Raw genomic sequence first — 22,672 nt, forward strand, 5'->3', positions numbered from 1 at the left:
GGGATATTTAGCTTGGAGAAATGAAAAATGAGGAGAAGGATGATGTGATAGCTGTCTTCAAATATTTAAAGGTCTATCATGTGGAAGGAGGTGTTAGATTTTTTTCTGCTTGGTCCCAGAGGATGGAACCTAGAAGCCATAGGTAGAAACTGCCAAGAGGCAGGTATCAATCCACTATAGGCAAAACTATGAGACAGCCTTGTTCAGAATGACAGTTCTCTTGTCAATGATGTTCTTGTCTGTTGGAGATGCTGTAGAGGGGTCCCTGTTTAAGGAGGTGACCTTCGAGGCGCCTTCCAACTTTGAGGCTAAGATTCTACGATTTGTAGGTGAAATCCCCCCTCTAGTGGCCAAAAGAAATATATTTTTTAAAAAGTCACATTAATCATGTATGATTTTAATAAAATGATGAAACTGATTCTCTTGGGTTCCTGGTTAACTGCCCTGAATTAATTTGCTAAAGAGGAACTATAACAGCATTTTGAGAACTGACAGTATTGTAGGAATAAGCATATGTCTCCTGGGGTGCCTACTTTAAAGGAAAACACCTATTTGGATGTTTACATTCTGATATATTTGCTTTAAGAATTGTTACTTGTGCCTTCTCTTTAGGGATCTATTCTATAATGGTCTCTATCCTGTCACTTATAAATCCATGTGCGCTCTCTCTCTCTCTCTCTCTCTCTCTCTCTCTCTCTCTCTCTCTCTCTCTCTCTCTCATGAAGCAGTTGGGGTTAAGTGACTTGCCTAGGGTCACACAGCTAGTAAGTGTTGAGGGTCTGAGGTTGGATTTGAACTCAGGTCCTCCTAAATCCAGGGCCTGTGCTCTATCCACTGTGCCACCTAGCTGCCTCCTCTTTCTCTTTTTCTTAACCAAGTCTTTTGAACAGAAAACCAAAACAGAAATGCAATTAAATGGAAGTAAAACTGCTCTCTGGGCAGTTTGCTACAGTTGCCCATAATTTAGAGGAGTTTCTTATAATTATGGATATAAACGCAGACTCTGTCTGTGATTTCAAAGAAACATAAAATGGTCTCATAACTGCTATAGATTTAAGCTTCTCTAAGGATATTCTCTTCCACATATTAGAATACACAACTTTCCTGTTGCTAAAGTAATTGGAAATAGCTTATCCTTAGTGATCTGTCATTCTGCATCTTTAAAAAAATAAATGGACATCTTCCAATAAGACCAGCACCTTCCTCTTCATCCCCTATACACACTTAGAATGTGCTAATTTTTCCTGTCCCAGAAAAACAACAACAAAACAGGCCAAAATGAGATCAGACTTTTCCTAGGACAGGTAGTTATCAAGCTGTTCATTTAAAATGTTAGTGAGTGATCACCATATCCCCCTGTAATTAGCCACACAATTTCAAGTTGTTGCAGTGGAAGGACAGACATCAAGCCCCTTATATAACCTCCACTTTTGAAGAAAAGGGTATCTTGTTTGTTTTTCTTTCAGCTCTTTGAAGGCTAGGACTGTTCTCCACCCCCCCCCCCAATTCTGTCTTTGAATTGCCAGCATCTATCATGGTGTTTACACACAGTAGACATTTAATAAATGTTTGTTGGATTGTATCAAATTGTGGAATTTCCCTATGCCATATAATGCTATTTCCATTACCTGCGTTCTAAATTGCATTTTAGTTTGCTGTTTAGGTCTTATATTCATCTAGGGCTAGTTAGTTTAATTGGTTAAGGAATGTCTTCAAAGTTAGGGCTGTGGTCTTATCTGAAGGGATGTGTGATCAACCAATAAAAGGAGAGAAAGATGGTTCACATCTTACTGTCTCTATGATAGTAGTAAGGTTTGTCTTCAACACAGTCACACTTACCCTTGTCCCCCAACCCTGTCCATGCAGCCTTCTCTGTCTACTATGCAAGTTTTCAACCTTTGTATACCCCACCTTCTATATACCAAGAGTCTGCTCCTAAGTGCTCTTGAGGCACCAACAGCAATAGCCACTGGGAGGTGCCATTGGGAAAATTTCCACCTTCCTCCTTTGAAACATACTTGGTCTGCACCCCTCACTCCCAGCAGACTCTAGATCCAGGCAGTGAACAAACAGTGTGTAAGAGGTCCATCTCTTCTTTTTCAGTTTAGGTGAGACAGAATGAATCCCATAGGATAAGTAGGCATGAGTGGGTTATAATATGCATCTCAGACCTCCTTATGTGATCTTTCCTTCTGAACCCTTCCTGCTATCTTTTGAATTTCCCAAGTACTTTACCTTTGTGTTATCTTAATCCTCTTTCTCACTTACCTTATACATCCAATTAGTAGCCAGTTCCCTTTCTCTCTACTCACGTGACCACCATCTTAATTCAGCCTTTATCACCTTTAGCCCGGCCTATTGCAAAAATCTCCAATTTTTCTTCCCATACTAATCCATCCTCAACATAGCTGCCCAAAGGATTTTCCTAAAGAGAGAGTTTGATCATGTCATTCCCTATTCACCAAACTTCAGTGGCTCGCCATTGCCTCTATTATTTCATCTTTAGCTTGTCTTTCAATAACTTCTATATTTTTTGTAATTTATAACAGATGAATTATTAGTTCAGTAACACATACATATGCTTTATAAATAAGCAAATAAACTCAAAGTAGAGCATGATAAAAATGTTTACCTATAGGAGTGCATGATAAAAACATTTAAAGACCACTGGGTTATAGCATGGTACTAAATGAGCAAAAGAATATGGGTTTCATACCCAAGAAGACAAATTCTGTTCTGCTTATGGGCACAGACTTTGTGAACCCTTAACCCTGCACAATCATTTTGCAAAGTCATGTCCTTACTCAATGAGGGGAATGGGGAAATACTGAAAGTGCATGAAAAAAGGGCATACCCCAAGTATTCCTTGGCAGGACAATTCTCAGCATTCCCTGTAGGTTCTGGGTCAATAGTCTTGCATTCATTGAGCATAAATACCCAGTGACTGGGTTTGGCTTCCACAACAGGGCTAGGCTTCATAAAATTATTTTTTTTCTTTTTCAAAAAGTTGGGACAATTTACTTTTTATCTTGTAGCAGTCTTCATTTATGGTTTTTTGGGGAAATATAGCTCTGAAAAAACAGGCTTTTGAAAAGCCCATTGTATTTCAAATGGAGCTACTTGATTATGCCTTTAAATCCAAATTACTCTGGCTCTCATGGAATGGTCAATAATAACTCCCCATGGAAGCCCCTCTGGCAGATTGTTTAGTTTTTGATGGCTTAGAATTAGTGTAAATGGCAATTGTTTTCTGGTCAGAAACTCTAAGGGTCTTCCCCTCCCAGACTGAGTTTTGTGTTGGTAAATCTTTTCTTTCAATTCTTACCTAGCCATTAGTCAAGGAATGGGCATTGCCTCAGAAAAATTTGGGAAAGACCTTAATTTAGAAAGGTCCTTTGCATCCCAGGTCATCACCAATCATCTTGACTTTTGTCTTGCCACTGAATTTTTTGACTCTGGAGGAGAGAGTGAGGCTGATGGTTTTGTGCAACTGTGCCTCACTTAAATCCAATTCATGTCCATTTCAAGTCATCAACTTTATGACATCACTGGTCCTCTTCAAGAATGAAGGACAAACAACATCTTAAGATATATATGCTTAGAGTCTGCTCCTAATTATAAGCTAAATTGGAAGATTAGGAAGACCAAAGAAAGGCATGCCAACGTTAAATGACACATTTTAAAAAGAACTCCTTAGGCTTTGTGATTTAAAGCCTCATGTTAGCTTTTGCTTTTGACCCTTTCTCCCATTTAAGTTTTCCAAGAATTGCTAACAAGCAGAAAAAATTTTCTGATTTGAGTGGTTTTCTACCATATCTTCCTCCTCTGCCACTGGTATGATTGAGCAATGAAAATGAACAAAAGGAGGCAACAGAAGTGAGAAGCAACATTAGCCATTCACAAAACCAGATGACTTGGAAATCACAGTTACTTGCAGAACTTCCTTCTTTTTTCGTGGTTTTTTATTGCATTCTGTTTGGGTGTATGTGCATGCCCGTGCATGTGCCTTCTTGTCCATTATATCAGATATTACTTCCCCCTAAGGATCCTGTAGAACTGTCCATAAAGAAGCAACAAGGACTGATGGGTAAAATACTGCATTTGAGGTGAGGAAGACCTGGTTTCATATCTTACCTTAGACACTTATGATCTTTGTATTGCTGAGCAAGACACTAAAGCCTCTCTGAGCCTCAGTGTCCCCATCAGAAAAATGGGAATAATAAAAGCATCAGCCTCACAGGCTTATTGTGAGGATTAAATTAGATATAATATATGTAAAGTACTTTAAAACTCAGAGCACTATTAAAATATAAGCTGTTATTATTATTAACATTAATGCATCATAGAAGCTCCTATGAAAGTCACATCAGAACAGTTGAACAAGTGTAAATAGTGATTTTCCCAAACAGTTTTCCTTTTTCTTTAAAAGACTTGCTATCATACTATTATGGGCAGCCAGGTGGCACAGTGGATAATATACCAGGTCTGGAATCAGGAAGACGAGTTCAGATCTGGCCTCAGATACTTACTAGCTCTGTGACCCAGGGCAAGTCTCTTAACACTGTTTGTCTCAGTTTCCTAATCTATAGAATGAACTGGAGAAGGAAATGGCAAACCACTCCAGGATCTTTGCTGAGAAAACCTCAAATGGGGTCACAAAGAGCCAGACGCTGCTGAAATGACTGAGCAACAAAAACAAAGGACCTATTACAATTGCCTTTTAAAGGATTTTACTTGGAAAAAATACAAGTGAAATACATGACATTTGCTAAAAGGGGTTGAAGTGATTTGTGGGTTTGCTCAAAATCAGAAAGAGCAGTGATAACCATATAACCAAGACAGGCTTATGTTTTTTTTGTTTGTTGGTTTGTTTTGCCTAAAGCAGAGAGAGCAGCATCTATAACTGCTATGGGTGACCTGCTACAATATTTTAATTTTCCCTATCAGAAACCAAAAGGATTGCATGATTATATTTCATTCCTCCAGGAAAGAGAAAAAAAAATCCTTCAACATAACAACAGGTACACAGAGGAATACGGTGCCCTGCTCTTCAGTGTAGTGTCAAAATAACAAAGAAAAATGACTTCAAATGTCCTATTTCCATGAAGTCGGCCTATCATGGAAGGAAGCAGCACAGCACACTGTGTGCCAGCAGTTGCCAAATACAGCACTATTGCTTGTGCAAGCCTGATAAGGCAGCTTGGACACCCCTGGTCTTTATTTTGTCCTTCCAAGGGACTTACTGGTTTAAACCTGCCTTTTAAGCTGTTAGTTTTGTTCCATCCTTCAAACCTCTTAAGATCATGTTGTCTAAAAAGCAGACATGTTCTTTCCCTAACCCCAGTTTTGCATTATCCACCAATTTGATAAATATACCTTTTACGCCTTCATCAAATCACTCACAAAAAATGCTGAACAGCACCAGGGACAGAGCCTTGTGGCAGATGGGAGGCAACTCATTGAAATGGATAGTGCTGGACTTGGGGTCAGGAAGATGTAAGTTTAAACGAAGACACTTACTAACTGTGCGACCCTGGGCGCTTAGTCTCTGGCTTGCCTCAATTTCCTCATCTAAAAATTGGGGATAATAATAGTCTCTTATTTCCTAGGGTTATTGTGAGGATCAAATACGATCCTATTTATAAAGCATTTTGCAAACCTTAAATTGTTACATGAAGACTATTATTATTATATTCATAATAAATTATTATTATCATTATCATTGTGTCAGAGCTAGGTTTGGAAAGCAAGCTTGCCTTCCAGTTCTGCCTTCTTCGCAGTCTATGAAATTGCCTATTAATGGAATCTAAAAGAGGGAATTTTTGTTGCTTATGTGTGGGAAAGAATGAAGACATATGATATACCATGTTTCAAATCAACTTAACCACCATGTATCATGCCTGTTCTGTCCAAGACACAGGCAGATGTAGCACATTTCATTAGGGTATATGCCCACGTAGTGTTCTTTCTTCTGATGACCATTTATTTAATATAGATAGGGACTGGCCCTGTGGTTTCATTCCTATAAGGACTAAGTTAATAATACAGACAACCTCGTCAAATGATAATGAAATCTAGAAACATGAAATTTAAAGCTTGAGTTCCAAATTCTCTCCTTCCTTCCCTCCTTCCCTCCCTGCCCTTTCCCCTGCTTGAGGCAGTAAGCAATCAGGTATAGGTTATACATGTGCAGTTATGTAAAACATTACCATATTGGTCATTTCCACCCTTCTTTTCAAAGCAAGTTTCTGTTTTGTATGAAGTAGCTTTTTTTTTTTTTTTTTTAGGCAATGGGGGTTAAGTGACTTGCCCAGAGTCACACAGCTAGTAAGTGTCAAGTGTCTGAGGCCGGATTTGAACTCAGGTACTCCTGAATCCAGGGCCGGTGCTTTAACCACTGCGCCATCTAGCTGCCCCGAGCTTTTTAATATTTATTTTAAAATATTCAAATTCTTTGACACTTTCTATCAAATGATCAAAAAATGTATTTTAGTATGTGATGAGACTACTTTTTATCTCAAAAATCCATTATTTAATTGATGAGATTACTCCCTCCACTGGTACAGACAGCAACCCTTTTGTTCCTTGGGGGCTAAGTTGTTGTGGCCAAAGAAATTCTGGATTTGTTGGCCAATTTGCAGTGAAGAACCTCTGTAGCTTTGCTGGGCTAGCCCTCTGTTGACAGATACATGGCCTGTAATAGGCCTTGTGGAGGCTTGCTCCAAACCTCTTTGCAGCTTTGTACTGTACTTGACTGGCTTAGATTTGAAAAAAAACCCAAAGTAACATCCATATTATGATAAAGTATTGGGGTAGGATATTAATGGAACTGCATACTTTGCAGAATGAGATAATTATAGAAAACAAGCTTTTTAAAAAGAAAAATTAAGAAATAAAAATTTCCTAAGTTTGATCATGCCTGTCAAACATATTGCAACATAATTTGCTTTTCACGTTTTAGAGAAAAGATCATTATACTGTTTGGAAAAAAATGAAACAATCATGGATGATTTCAGGAAATTTTTTCTGGATTTTGACTGAGTAAATATTTCAAACCTTCTAATACAGCAAACATCCATCCAGGTTATAAATAATTCTTTAAATTTCATGGATGTTATCATGAGAATGCTAGCAGAAGAGTATATAGATACATATGTATTTATATGTTATATAACATACAATACATATGTATATCTCAGTCTTCATATCTGGGTTTTTTTTTTTTTGTTTTTTTTTTGCGGGGCAATGAGGGTTAAGTGACTTGCCCAGGGTCACACAGCTAGTAAGTGTCAAGTGTCTGAGGTCGGATTTGAACTCAGGTCCTCCTGACTCCCGGGCAAGTGCTTTATCCACTGTGCCCCCTAGCTGCCCCTCAGTCTTCATATCTTGAAAAAGATGTGTGCATATACATGTTTAGACATGTAAATATGTAGTTACAGAGGCTAGAGATATCAGTTTTGAGATAGATATCTCTATTCTCTATATCTATATATCTACTACATATATACTGGATCTCTCTTGTCTGTCTCTAACTCTATCTTATCTATCTGTCCATCCATCCATCCTTCCATCCATCTATCCAGTCTCAAAGTCTTAGTGCAATTTTAAGTTATTAAAGCTTTAATAATTATTTAATAATAATGATAGCACATAATTACATATAATTAATAAATAATTTATAATAATCAAGATATAATATATAATATAAATAATTCATTAAATGATAATAAGATTTAATAGTTGAAAACTGCACTTTTTAAGCCTTTTGGGAAAACCTGTATGATGTCTAGCACTTAGTAAGTGCTTAATAAATGTTTATTGATAAATTAATTTATCTAGTTTTCTTTCTTGGTATATAAAATTATTTTTAGTTTTTTAAAATCAGTTGACTTCTTTGATACTTAATTGAATCTGTGATTCATGTGGGTACTATCTTCAGCGATACAGATCTTAGCCCATGCATGAATTTGGCCCTTTTCCAAGAGTATATCATAGAGGGTTCATTGAAAATCCTGGTATATTTATTCTAGGTCTGATGACATAAATACCTGTTATATCTACCTGTTGTGTATGTAGACAGTCCACCAATTACTTTTCCCTCTCTACAGATCATGGCCTAATGGATTGGTAGCTGGCCTTAGAGTCAGAAACACCTTAGATTCAAGTCCTTTCTCTGACATCTATTGCCTCTGTGTCCCTGAGAAAGTTAATAAATTTCTCAGTTAGGTGAACAATTGTCTAAGACTGTCAGTCACAGAGAAGGCATTGATTTGCCTGGATAGAAGTTGCCTCATATAGGAGATATAGGAGACAAAGCTGGGAAAGTCATTTTGTCCCCATTTTTAGACAAGGAGACTGAGATTTGGGAGAGGAATAATTTGTTCAGGGTCCTCAACTCAAAGGTGCTAAGTAGAGCTCAAGGCTCCTGAATCCAAGATCAGTGCTCATGCCATTAATCCAAGATATGAAGGAGAAGGGAGGAGGCTAATTTTAAAGGAAGTAATCTGTTAACAATTTCAAATAGAGATCAATCAATAATTAACAAGCACTTCTTAAGTACTTATGTGGCAGGGGCAGCTAGGTGGTGCAGTGGATAGAGCACTGGCCCTGGATTCAGGAGTACCTGAGTTCAAATGCGGCCTCAGACACTTGACAGTTACTAGCTGTATTGCCCTGCCCCCCCTCCCGCCCCCCAAAAGAACTTATGTGGCAGACATCTTGCTAACTGCTGCGGATACAACAAAAATTGAGATCTTTATAGGTTATTCAGGGGAGACCTGCATATAGAGGAATATACAGAATATATACAAGTTGATTGGCAGGATGGTCTGGTGCCAGGGGGCTAGGGGAAAAACTAGCAGCTGAGGGGGCTGGGGGAATCAGTAAAAGCTTCATATAGAAGGTGGTGTTTGAGCAAAGCCTTGATGGAAGCTGGAAATCTAAGAGATGGAGGTGAGGAGAGAACACTATAAGTCATGAGGCTGTTGGATCGCCCTTTGTTCTCAAAGAGGACCATGACATCTGGGTGATGTCATGACTTGCAGAGAATTGGATTTAAGTGAGGGAGGCTGTGCAAAGTCACCAGCTCTACTCTCTCCTCCAGAGCCATCGGGGTCCAATGGCAAGATATAGATCAGGATGACTGGAGATGGCCCCAGATGTTTAAGGTAGTTGGGGCAAAACTGGCAGCAGCAAAGATGTCTATTAAAATAAATGGGTTATTTTTTGGCCAGTCCGGGGATTAAGTGACCTGCCCACAGTCACACAGCTAGTAAATGTCTGAGGTGAGATTTGAACTTAGGTCCTCCCAACTTCAGGGGTAGTGCTCTCTCCACTGTACCACCTACCTGCCACAAGGCATGGGGCAAAACCAGTTCAAAGATGCAGAGGTGGGGAATGAGATGTGATATGTGAAGGACAATAAGAAGGGTGATTTGCCTGTCTTGTAGACTGTATGGAGAGGGTGTGTGATTTGTATTAAGACTGGAAAGGAGATGTTTTAACCATTCTTTTTTTTTTGGTGGGGCAGTGAGGGTTAAGTGACTTGTCTAGGGTCACACAGCTAGTAAGTGTCAAGTGTCTGAGGCCAGATTTGAACTCATGTCCTCCTGAATCCAGGGCCGGTGCTTTATCTACTGTGCCACCTAGCTGCCCCCTGTTTTAACCATTCTTATAAGTATTTGGTCTAAGTAAAAGAAGACCAAAGCAGCAGCTATGTTTTTGACATACAAGTTATACTCTATGTAGTACCTACCTCACAGGGCTGTTTTGAAGCTTTACATACAAGGATAAGACTTTGCAAACCTTCAAGTATTCTAAAAGAAGCTGGTTTTCCTCACTACCCCCACCCCCACTAGCACCCCCACCACCATCATCATCATTTACCAACACATGTTTCTTTAGATAGGTCATTGGCCCTGTCCAAATACAGAGTAGGAAAAAAAAAACCATTAAAATTTCATGCAAACCAGCCAAAATATCTACACTTTTTGACGAAGGTCTACTGACAAGGCAAATACAAAATTATTCCCACATCTGTGATAAGCAGAATAAATAAACCAAGGAACCCACGAGAAGGGCCTTATGAGACAGACATTTGGGCTTTGAGGATTTGGCTTTGATGAGTTACAAAGGCAAAGAAAGTGAACGGAACTCATTCCCACTTGGACAGGCATTTATTTACCCCGATTATCCAAAGCCAGAGCCAACAATATTAATACTATTTGAATGGCTTCACATGTTTCTCCCTGTCTGGGAAGAGCCCATCCCAAAATGGACTTGTTTTTGCAAAACTGGCAGCAGCAAAGATGTCTATTAAAATAAATGGGTTATCTTTTGGCCAGTCCAGGGAATTGTATCTTTTCTCTCTATAGTTTAGAAGTATTTAGAAACCAAGGAGTTAAATCTCCAGTGAGAAAAATAATTTATTCTTTAAAATTCTTCTTTATTGAGGGCTAGTTACATAAAAGTTTAAATGTTTTGGTAGTCACATGATGACATCATTCCCCCCTCCCAATTTTAACTTTAAAATACATTAATGCCATATTAGTCCTTTAACTGGCGTTATTTTCTACCTGAGAAAAAGAAACTACCATTAATCCTTCCTATCCTAATTAAATTCACTTTAATATGAATATTTATTTTGTCAGAATGATTATTTTTCTAATTGATGTGGAAGAGAAAATGGTTTTCATATCCATGAAACAAACTACTACTTCTATCATTCATTCATTATTCATTCATTTATTCATTCATTCCTTAGATGCTTAGTAAAATTCTGTCCTTTGTAGAACACTGTGCTAGGTGTTGGAAGTTTAGATAAAATAAGACCCTTGCCCTCAGGGAGGTAATAGTCCAGTAAGGATTAGACTAGATCACCTTTAAAGCTGTTTCCTATTCTGAGATTCTGTGGTTGTATGTAGCCTGTGGCCTGGAGACAAAGCTTTGGGTGTAAATGTACTGAATTCCATCTTGGGAGATTTGCACAAATCCCTCTGCTTTGTGTCCCCCACTCAGGGTTTCCCCTTGGAAACATAAGAATTTGTCTTAAGTGTAGGGCTCTATGGAAAAGGAAAGGTCCCTTAGCTATCACGCGAGCACTCCAGCTAACAAGATTGACTATGGGGGAAGGTTTATGTCACCCTGTGGAAAGTTCAAGGAGTTATCCGTGAGCCTGTAAATAATCAAAACCATTCTTCTTTCCTCTAGTGAGCTGGGGTCTCCCAGGGACCAGGTAAATAGTACTGCCCTGAAGTTGAGCCTCTGCTGCAATAGAAAAGCATTTGACCTTGCCAGAATGACAAACAACCCCCTCCTTCCAGGGAACCCCAGTTTCCCTAGGAATGGTTACAATCCATATAGTCCTCCAAACTTGGAGTTCTGCTGTAGGGTCGAGGCTTCCCCAGAGGGATAGAGCACTCAGGGTTTCTAAAAAGTCAACTTCTCCTTGCTCTCAATTTGCTCACCTATTTAAGTACATTATGAAGGAATAAATTAATGTTAATTAATGGAAAAGCATTTCTTACATGCCAGGCACTGTGCTACAAATCCGAAGGCAAAGACAGTCCCTGCCTTCAAGGAATTTATGTAATGGGGATGACAACAGACAAAGGGGAATAGTGGCCAGGGAAGGGCCCTTTGATTCAGAAAAGTATAGGCAAGGTGAGTAGAGCCACTTGGAGGCAGAAAAAGGGAAGGGCAAAGTATAGATTTACTCCCTCACGTTGTGGCTCTCACATCACTGGCTTATTCTGGGAGCATCTTTGCACTTTTCCACTTCTGCTCAGTTGATGCTACTTCTGGAGGGAAGAGCCTCCTTTGAATCCTCCCCTGCCCAGGGGACCCAAGTCTTATTTAGTGTGTAGTCTACCTCTTCTCCATATTTCTCTCTAAGTATTCTCCTCTCTTTCTCTCTGTGCAGCCACTTTCTTTATAAAGGTCAAGAACAAAGTCAAGTCCAAAGGTCAAAAGGTGTCAACTAGGCAATGAGTATCCATGAACTTCATAGTGAGTTAGGGTAAACTCAAGGACACCTGGAAGGGGAGTTTGTAAAGAGTTAACCTTGTCAAGGGAATTTCCCAGCTTCTTAACACACCTACTTCTGAAACACCCTCTATGTTCTATGTAGTGCAAGGAATCTCTCACTCATTTAACTCAACAATTGAAATTGAATTAAGGCCAGTCATTGGCATTACCGTCATCTGGTGCATTGAATGTCACTGATTCTCTCTTTTTTCTCCCTCTTTCCATCTTCTCTGTCTCTCCCTCTGTCTCTGTCTCTCTTCTATCTCTATTTCTGTTTTGCTCTCTCTCCCTCCCCCTGTCTCTGTCTCACCTTCTCCTTCTCTCCTTCTGTCTCTGTCTGTCCTTCTCTCCCCCTCTCCTTTTCCACCTCCCTCTCTTTCTGCCTTATCATAAAAATGTAGGGGCACAGATGGACAATACCTTAATTGTATTTCCCCAATATGTTTTTTACATTTATGTAGCCAGGATCTCATTTCCTTAAATGCCAAGTAGAAGCCTCATACTATACTGTACAAGGCCAACTTTCTTCTATGTAGACTAGTTAAAGAGAACAGGAATCTGAAGATATGGTTTTTGATCCCAGCTCTGTCACTCATTACCTGCATGCCCTTGGACTTTACCTCCCTGGACCTCAGTTTCCTTTTCTGAAAAATGACAGTGTTGGGTTACATGAAATCTAAGGTCCCTTTGAACATGTCAGTCCTAGGGGCCAATAAGTGAGTTTTGGAATGGAAATGTTTCCTAGCATGTATCTGTCCTTTTGTCTTGTAGGTTATCATGGCCTTTATTGTGAAGAGGAAGACAATGAATGTCTTTCTGCCCCTTGCCAGAATGGGGCCACTTGCAAGGATCTTGTGAACAGCTATGAGTGTGTGTGCCTCCCAGAATACAAAGGTAAGGATCAATGTGGCTGATTTTGGCCTCGGGGGAAGATGAGTTGTTTTATATTCTTTCCAAGAGCAGAGGTTTTCTTCTATCCTACTAAGGACTTCATCGAGGAAGCTGTGTTGTCATGGAAACATTCCCCAGAGTGGGAGGGTGGACCAGGATTTCCAACCAAATTCTGTAACTCACTCACCCAGTGACCTTGGGCAAGTCACTTGACTTCTTTCTTATCTAACGCTAAGTGACCTCTAAGCTCCCTTCTAGTTCCATGATTTGGATCATTGGTGGAGAAACCCTTGTTATTGAATCAAAAGGCCAATGTTTGAATCCTGGATAGAGTGCTGACCTGGAACAAATCCCTCTCCCATCTGAACTTCTGAATGAGAGGTTGGACGAGATGGTCCCTTGAAGCGCTGAAACTATGATCTGAACCTTTTCTATTTCTTCCTCTGTATCGTCAGCACATTGATTTTGGGTTTGGGTTTGGCCTGGACCTGTAATTTCATTGATATGGAGAACTCCTGGCAAGGAAATCCTCTCCAGTTATAAAGATCCCTGAACTTTCAGAAAGAACAGTCTCAGAGAGTGGCTTGGAGCATTGACTCAACCAGGGTCCCAGGGCCGGCATGTGCCAGAAACCTCCCTTTCACTGAACATAGAGTAGGGACTAAATAAAGGTTTGTTGAAATTGCTAAAATTGGAGAAAGTCAACAGCATCCACACTGGTGCTACTCTTGCACAATTGAAATGTCTAGTGACCAGCTAGTGTTTGTAATGCCAGTGGTCCAGCATGAAGACTTGACTCTGAGAGAGCCAACCCCATCTCTGATTACTACTAGCTAGATGGGTTTGTCTGTTGCTATTGCACACTTTGCTATAATGGAAAGAATTTTGTATCACAGGTTAGGAGACCTGTATTCAAATCCCAGTGAGAATGCTTGTTGGCTAGGTGAGTTAATGAGGAGCTAGGTGGTGTAGTGGTTAGAGCATTGGGCCTAGGGTCAAGAAGACCTGAGTTCAAATTGGGCCTCAGACACTGTGTAACATCAAGGAAGCCACTTAACCTTTGTCTACCTCAGTTTTCTCAGCTGTGAAATGGAGATAATAATAGCATGTGCCTTCCAGGGTTTGAATGAGACTTGAATAGGATAATAGTAGCATAGCAGGAATTTAACAGGGCAGGTGAGTGGCTCAGTGGATAGAGCACCAGGACTGAAGTCAGGAAAACTCATCTTCCTGAGTGCAAATCTGGCTTTGGACACTTACTAGCTGTGTGACCAGGTCACTTAACCCTGTTTGCCTCAGTTGCCTCATCTTCAAAATGAATTGAAGAAGGAAATGTCAAAGCCCTCCAGTATCTTTGACAAGAAAACCCTAAATGGGATCACAAAGAGTTGTGTCAACAACAGAAAGGTGCTTAATAAATACTTATTGAGTGATTGAGAGTTTGGGAGAGGATGGAGCAGGGTGGAGGCAGCTTTCTGCAGATTTCCTTTGAAGACTTTTTGCCTCACCAATCTTCAGCTGAAATCATATAATTCTAGTTCTAAAAAGGGTCTCAGAGGTTCTCTAATTCATCCTCTCCCCTCTTTATTTTACAAATGAGGAACTGGAACCTCAGCTTGGGGAAGTGACTTGCCCAGTGGCACACAATTGTCTGTGTAAACTGCTGACAGAGTTGGGTCTTCTAACTCCCAAGATTCCCTGTGGCCACGTGTACTCTGGCCACCATTTATCCAAACTTGTCCAGCCTAGTGGAGCTGTGTTGCTACAAATATTATTTCCAGGTCAACGGACCAGCAGTAGCCTGGGTTCTATCAATGATCCTTATGAATGGTTTCAGGATATGTTCATGAATCTGCCTGTAACAGCTCCATATCTTGACGACATTGGGGGAAAATGACCATCTTTGCTCCATAGACCTGGAGTTTGGTCTAGATCTCAATGATCTGTTCATGCTTTTTTTTTGTCAGCTTCCCAAAGGGAAGACCGTCATGCTTTCTTCTTCTGGCTTATTGTTCATATCCAGTGTTTAGCACAGTGCCTGGCACATAGTAGGCACTTAATAAATGTTTGTTGACTGGTAAACTGTATACCAAAGCATTATGATTAAAAAAGATGGCATGTAAAAGTGGAAAAAGAAATAGATTATATGAGCCAGACCTGGGACCTGATCCCCATTGTCACTAATTAGCTGTGGCCAAGTCACTTTACCTCAGTTTCCTCATCTGTTAATTGGGAGTACCAATACCCTCTTAGTGTAATCAACAGGGTGATTGTCAGCTTCAGATGAGATAATGAAGGTGAAAATTCTTTGACAAACATAAATGTAATTTATTTCTCTTAGTTGTAACAATCTCATGGGGTCTCTTTTATGAGTTCATTAAGCAAACACATGAACTGCTTAAGACAGACTAATTGAGACCACTAGAAATGACTTCCTAAGATATAACTGCTATCATATGAGTTTCCACTGGGGATTACAAAACTGTGAATTTAGTAGCTGAAATGGAGAGACACCATCCAAGAAGTAGGCATTGAAGTAGTAAATATGTTAATATTAATATTAATAGTAAATATATTAAATCCCAATATCCCTTTTGAGGACCTCTGACTTAGATCCTGATGTATCTTCAAGGGAGACTAATGGGTTATAATCTTTCACTTTTAAAGATTAGACACAGTACACAGTTAGACTGACTCTCCCCCTCCCCAAGCATAGCATGACCAAAAAAATACACAATTGAAAAGGAAAATATTTTTCTATGGGACGAAATTTTCACATACTGGAATCTACTTTATCAATCATTCAACAAGTAATTATTGATCACTTAACTGCCAGGTGCTATAGGGACTAGAAAAGACACATAAATATATAATCCTTGCCCTCAGGGATTCTACAATCTAGTTTGGCACAGAAAACTATGACACATGAAGCATGATTAAACATCAAAGTGTGGGGTATAAATGTAATTAGAACTCTGAGAAAGACCTGAGCAAATTATAGAAGGTTCCCTAGGAAGAATAATGACCAAGGAAATACCAATCTAGAATATTTACCTGGAGTATTTTGTCTAGAGATTAAATTTGCTTGGTTTCCCTAAAACACATACACTCTAACCCCCCAAATAATGATCATGTCTGTATTGTGGTAATAAGAACAACTTTTATCTTATGCCCTACTCTAATTCATCCTAAATTTAATTCTAAATTAACTTATGTAAGTAGTTTTGGGGAGCAGCAATATTTTAAGAAACATTGCCTCTATCCACCCCTTAATATGAAAACTGGGGATTTGTGTTTGTTTTGACTGAATTGCAGTTTGTTTTTGCTTGAGGCTAAATATAAATTTCATACTAGCACGTACTGTATTCATTGCCAGTGAATGATGACTGTATCATTCCACAGACTGTCTGAAGTATAGACCTGGTTTTCCCTGACACAATGTGGTGTTTTTGAGATAGATTTGGAATGACTCTTTATTCTACTGGCCAGGCTACCTGTGTGTCTGCCAAAGTACATTGGGTGTTTCCTCCCCTTTAGGGATGAGGGGCCAGTTTTGTGTACCTGATTTCAGTGGAAGCACCCTTTTGGTCAAGGCCATTCTGTCCATTTCTGTTCTGAAGGTAGCAGCATGTGAGAGATGACGTAAAAATCATTTTTGAAGACATATGCCTAGGAAAAAGAAATGCACTGGTCAAGCAAAAATATGGAAAACTTGAGTCTACTGGTATCCAAGAAATATTTATAGAACCAGGAAGACCAAGGTGATGAGAGGGTACCCTGTGAGGGAATTGGGGGTCTGGAGCTGAAAGGGGCCTCAGGTTAACTAATTATACCAATGAGGAAACTGGTCCAGTGGCATTAAGTGATTTATCCAAGGTTATACAGGTAATTGGCATTGGAGCTGGGATGAGATTTATTCTCTGGCTACAGGATTAGTGGTTTTTCATTGTACCTGCCCCCTCCTTCCAACACTGTAGAAAGATATGGACAGAAATTGCAGGAAAAAAATGGAGTGACTTGATAATCTGCCTTAGGAGAAAGAATATTCATACTGAAAATGTGCCATTTATGTGCCCACATCCGATTGGGGTCATCTGAAGGAGACTTGGAAGACCCCATCCATGACCACACCAGCACATCAGCAATAATTAGGGGAGAAGAAAAAAAAAGGGACAGGTAGATAGAGCACTGGTCCCGGAGACAAGAGGATATGAGTTCAAATCCATCCTTGACAGTAGCCATGTGACCCAGGGCAAGTCAATTAACCCCAACTGCTTGAATATTACTACTACTACTGCTGCTGCTGCTACTACTACTAATAAGGGGCAAGGCCTCCAAGCAGCTGCAATAAAAGCACCAAAGCTTTGGTGAAACAGATTGAGTTGTGGACTTCCTCTCTTTTGACTTTCTAATCTTTTATGGAGCATTCTGCCCTGAATCTTGACCCAATAACCAGTTTCCCTGCATTTCTCAGCTCCTGGATTTCAATGCCTCACAGACCCACCATAACCACCTTTTCCCACTGATAATGTGTTCACTTTTCAACTTGGACCTAGGTATACAAGGATTTCTTTTCATTCTGTATTTTGCACCCCATTCTCCATTTCTCCCCATGCACTGTACCCCCATTCATCATTATCCTTCCAGGGTGTTTGCCTATTCCCTTAAATGTGTTACTCTTCCTGGGAAGCAACAATGTTGATGCCTTAGACAGATGGCTTATAATTGAATGTGGCAGTATTCCCTGGGGTACTGTGAGCCCTTCAGTGGAGGGCTCCAGAGCCCATGGAGAGGTGAAAACAGTGCTTTGGAGCCCTGAGGACCTGGCACTCTTGCAAGACACACTTAGAACTTTGAAGGCCATGAATTCCTGGGGCTTGGAGCCAATGATCCTTGGCCCACATAGCATCTGGAATTCCCTAGAAATTTTTACTGGAAGAATGATGTCCCAGGGATCCTGCCCCATTGTAATCCAACCTAATGAGCATCGCAGAGGATTATCCATGAACTGGGTTAAGGTAGCCTTCTAGAAATGGATATCCCTATCACACTGATGATAGCTCTCTAATAGACAACATGGAAATGTTTCTCCCCATTCTCTGTGATGGCTAGGAGACTTTTAAAAACCCCTTCTCTTCCCTCGTTATAGGCATTTGTTAACCTGTAGATTTGCTGACTCTAATAGGAGCGGGGGACTTGGATACAATTGTTAATTTCTTCTGGATCCCAAGTCCTGACTAAGTATGGCATAGTTTTACTCTTACAGGTCACTTTTCTTTTTGGAGGGATTGATTTACCATGCCAATCTTTGATGTATCTACTGACCTTCCCCACATTTGGCAATTTGTTGATTTACTTCTTTAACTGTGACTAAACTTGAGACAGACCTGAAGAGGCAATTTCACCTTCTATCTCCTGGGAGCCAATTGCACAATGGGGGAGATTCAGTGAGGATCAATGGGGAAGTGTATTCTGCCTTCAAGACACAAAGGCTTCTAAGAATTTCGATATATAAAGACAACTCTCTTAGCTCCTATCCGCAGATTGAACAAACAAATAATAAAAAAACAACAACAAGAAGCATATGTGTCAGACACTGTTAGGCACATGGTATTCAAAGGAAAAATGAAATAATTCCTGCCCTCAAGGACCTTACATTTTACCAGGGGAAATAGTCTGTGCATATCTAGCCTGTGCAAAATAGATATAAGGTGATTTGAGGGTAGGGGGAGCAGACTGAGAGCAGGGGAAAAGGGTTCCATCCAGGGTCCATATGCTTCTGACCTTCAAGATTAAACTTCCAGGACTCTGGATATTGTAGGTCCCAGCTGTATTGAATTTCAGGGCATGTAAGAAATTTACAGACTCAGTGAAGGCCTCATGAGAAAGAAATGAGTGGACCAGAGATCCCATGCTGCAATTAATTGGGTACCCACTAATGACTCAGGAAACTAACCCCCTCCAGGTCACAGAACTTCAAAATTTCAGATCTCAGAGGGACTTCAGAGGCTATCTGATCCAACATGTATCAGAATAAAAATATCCTATATAACCTTGTGGTGTGTTAGAAAGAGCACTGATGACTTCAAAATTCCATCTCTGTAACTACTTGTGTGACCTTGGGCAAGTCACTTCATCTCTTCTTGAGTAAAAAGGGGGAATTGGACTAGGTGATCTCTCAGTTCCCTTTCAGCTCTAAATATTTGTTTAAAGACACCATCCTCCACAGTGAAGGGGAACCCATTATCACCTGAAGCAGTCTATTTCACTTGGGGATGGCTCTTTCTTAGAATTATAGATTCCGAGCTAGAAGATTTTTATTACACAAAACCAAATTTTACCTCTACAATTTTTAATCATTTCTCCTCATTCTATTTTCTGGGGATAAGGAGAATATGTCTCCTCTCTCATCCATGCATGTGATGTGGTAGTTTGGGAAGGAAGGTGATAGCAGGTGAGAGCATGATGAAGCAATAAAAACAATGGCTAGCTTTTATATAGTGTTTGCAAAACACTTACCTCAGTCGAAAAGCTTCATAGAGAAGGCCATTCTTGAGCTCAGTTTTGAAGGAAGTAAAGGGAGTATAGACAAGTATCTCTGGTATTAACTTTTTTACTATCAATTTATCTTGGCTTGGGGTTTTTAACCTGGGGTCTGTGAGCCTGTCTTTTTAATTTCAATATAATTGGAATCCTTTGTAATTTTACTTATTTTAATGTATGTACCTAAAAAGCATTATCCCAAGAACGGATCCATAGGCTTTACTGGACTGTGAATGGAATCCATAATATAAAAATGGTTAAGAACACCTGGCCTTGGCTGTTCTGCCTATTGTAGAATTCAGGTGTAACAACTTGATCCATCTGTCTAAACAGAACTCTCTCTTCTATAGGAAATAGGGGTTTTCTTCTGGAGTTTTTTTTTCCTGTACTCATCCAGTATTTTTATAGAACCTCTCTGGGAAAGGTAGAGGCTGGTCAGGCTGACTGATGGCTCCCCTTAGACACAGCTAAATTGGGGCAGATCACCATATCCCCCAATCCCCAAGGATCCCTTTAGTTTAGGAGATAAGGCACGAGTTGTTTAGCTGCCCTAATATGTGAAGGACAAAGAACCCAGACCTTTAATCCATTATATTAAGAGAGGTGATGGGAATTTGTAGTCAATCCTCCTTGTTCAGCTTGGTATAACCTGGGTAGGCCAAGTCTTGAGGGCATTCTCTCTCAGGACTATAACTAATCCCTTTCTTCTTCCTTCTACAGTCTGAATATCATTGTGCCTGAGGTTTCAGTGACTTCCCTAAGTATAGCCATGAATGTCCCTTCCCTTAGTTATCTTTGATTGTCCTTGACTGCTTCTGGTTATCTTGTCTGAAACTTTCTGCCCTCTCTTGTGTGAGTTCAAACATGCCCATAACAAGGCCTGTTGCTTTTAGCATCGCGGGCTAGTCTGGCTCTGCTATAAAAGCCCAGTGGGCTGGACTTTGATTTTCACCAATGTAAGCTATAGAAATGACCTAAGGAAGAGTTCAATAGCTTCCTTCATAGTGATGTTATTTCTGTAAGATGGCTTTTATTCTGATCCACCTACTCTAAGACAACTCTTCAGTGAATATATAAACAATCTGAGGGCTCATTAAAAAAAAGATAATCAAAAGAAGGAATAAAAGCATTTCCAAAGGTCATGAATCCAAATTGTCTCTTGTAATCTTATTTTGTTGTTTTAAACATAATATATATACATACATATATATACACACACACACACACACACACACACACACACACACACATATATATATATATATATTTTTTTTTTTTTTGGTGAGGCAATTGGGGTTAAGTGACTTGCTCAGGGTCACACAGCTAGTAAGTGTCAAGTGTCTGAGGTTGGATCTGAACTCGGGTCCTCCTGAATCCAGGGCCGGTGCTCTATCCACTGAGCCACCTAGCTGCCCCAACATAAAATAATTTAAAATAATTTAAACCCATTGTATTTTGGACTTTGTAGAATCATAGAATATTGGAGTTGGAAGGGATTGTAGTGATCATTTGGTCCAATCTTGATGTATGAATCTTCTCTTCCATATCTTACCACCTCTACTTGAAGACTTAGTGACTGGAAACTCACTGCCCTTGGGGACCTATTCCATCTTCAGATGACTAATTGTCAACTCTCTTCAGCTGAAATTTGTCCTCCTAAAACTTCCCTCAATTGATACTTCTTTGCTACTCTCATAGAAAAAGGAACATCACTATTTTGTCTAGAATTTTGTTGTTAACTTCACTTGATAAATTTGTATCTAGGAATAGAGACAAGACTCAGGCTTTTGGACACAGAAGAGGTCCTTCTTGTGTAGGAATTGTCCATGGATTTTGCATCTTCTTATTCTCTTGGCCAGAGGCATAATTTTCTGTTTTATTTGAAGGATCATTTCATCTTCTCTAGTTGCCACTCATTGCAGTCTAGCATCCTGGGGCTTGGAATTCTTTTATACTTCAATGAATTGACTCAAAGGAGGTAATTTTTAACCTGGTCAGTTTTATTGAGGGCTCAGTGAAGATTACGAGGAGGGAAAGACTAAGGTTTTTTGTTTGTTTTTTGTGGGGCAATGAGGGTTAAGTGACTTGTGCAAGGTCACACAGCTAGTAAGTTTCAAGTATCTGAGGCTGGATTGGAACTCAGATCCTCCTGAATCCAGAGCTGGTGCTTTATCCACTGTGCTACCTAGCTGCCCCCAAGGTATTTTTTTTTTAAAGGCAAGCAGTTCCTAAACATGAATCATTACCTTAATTTGATCTTTGATGTAAATAATCATTCTGTGTTTGCTAAGAATGGATGTAATCAAAGTGCCCATTTTGAGTAAAGTGGAAGCCAGGAGAACAACTCGGAAGTGGCTGAAGTGACCCAAATGTGAGACTGTGGAGGCCAGGGATTTGGGTGGGGCTGCAGAAAGGATGAGGGAGGCCATAATCAGAGAAATTGCTGAGAAATTTGGCAGGATTTGGTGATGTATTGGATTTGAGAATATGGGATAAAGAGGGATTAAAAATAACTTTGCCCTGAAATACTCACTAGGCATCACATAAATATATAATACATATATAGAGAGTTTTTTATTTCTTTCCATAGCTTTCTCCCCCTTTTATCTGCATTGCTAAGGGCAATAAAAATGAAGAAAAAAACAGAACAAAAACAAGGATAATTTCAATGACTAAACAGTGAATCATAGGGAGTGGCAATAGCTTACACAATAGAACTTAAGCAATGATGTGAGAAGAGCAAAAGTGAATGCAGTGTTAAAAAAAAAACAAACAATTTCTCGTTTCTTTTCATTTCCTCAGGGTCATGGGAAGGGCCCAATGAATGAATTTTTCTTTGCTCTTGTCTGATTTGCTGCATAATTAGTTTTCATTTCAGATTAAAAGGTTACTTTTATACAACTTTTCTGATGGATGGAGTTTCAGGATTTCCTCTTAAAAGAACAAAACACAACAAAGAAATCATCACTTCTTTATATAGGGCTTGATTTATTTTTTAAAATATAAAATTATTTATGGATTCATTTTTGTAAACCTTTGTAATATCTCTTGCCCACTGCTGCTGCTCCCAATTAATAATTTACAGCAAAGGTCATACACACATACACACTCACTCCCTCAAATAAAAACCCTCATAACAAATATGCATAGTCCAGTAAAACCAGTTCCCCCATTGACCATGTCCAAAAAGTACATTCTGCATTTTAAGACTATC

At 39.6% G+C, this 22,672-nt stretch overlaps 1 protein-coding gene across 1 annotated transcript in view; it reads left to right on the forward strand.

The window, feature by feature from the left end:
• Positions 1-22,672, forward strand: part of DNER (delta/notch like EGF repeat containing) — a 287,309-nt gene that overhangs the window by 225,938 nt on the left and 38,699 nt on the right. The window contains exon 9 of the mRNA XM_043993335.1: positions 12,796-12,918. Coding sequence (XP_043849270.1) covers positions 12,796-12,918 — 123 coding nt within the window. The remainder of the gene's footprint in view (positions 1-12,795; positions 12,919-22,672) is intronic.

Source organism: Dromiciops gliroides, chromosome 3 (assembly GCF_019393635.1).
Source record: "Dromiciops gliroides isolate mDroGli1 chromosome 3, mDroGli1.pri, whole genome shotgun sequence".
Lineage (NCBI taxonomy): Eukaryota > Metazoa > Chordata > Mammalia > Microbiotheria > Microbiotheriidae > Dromiciops > Dromiciops gliroides.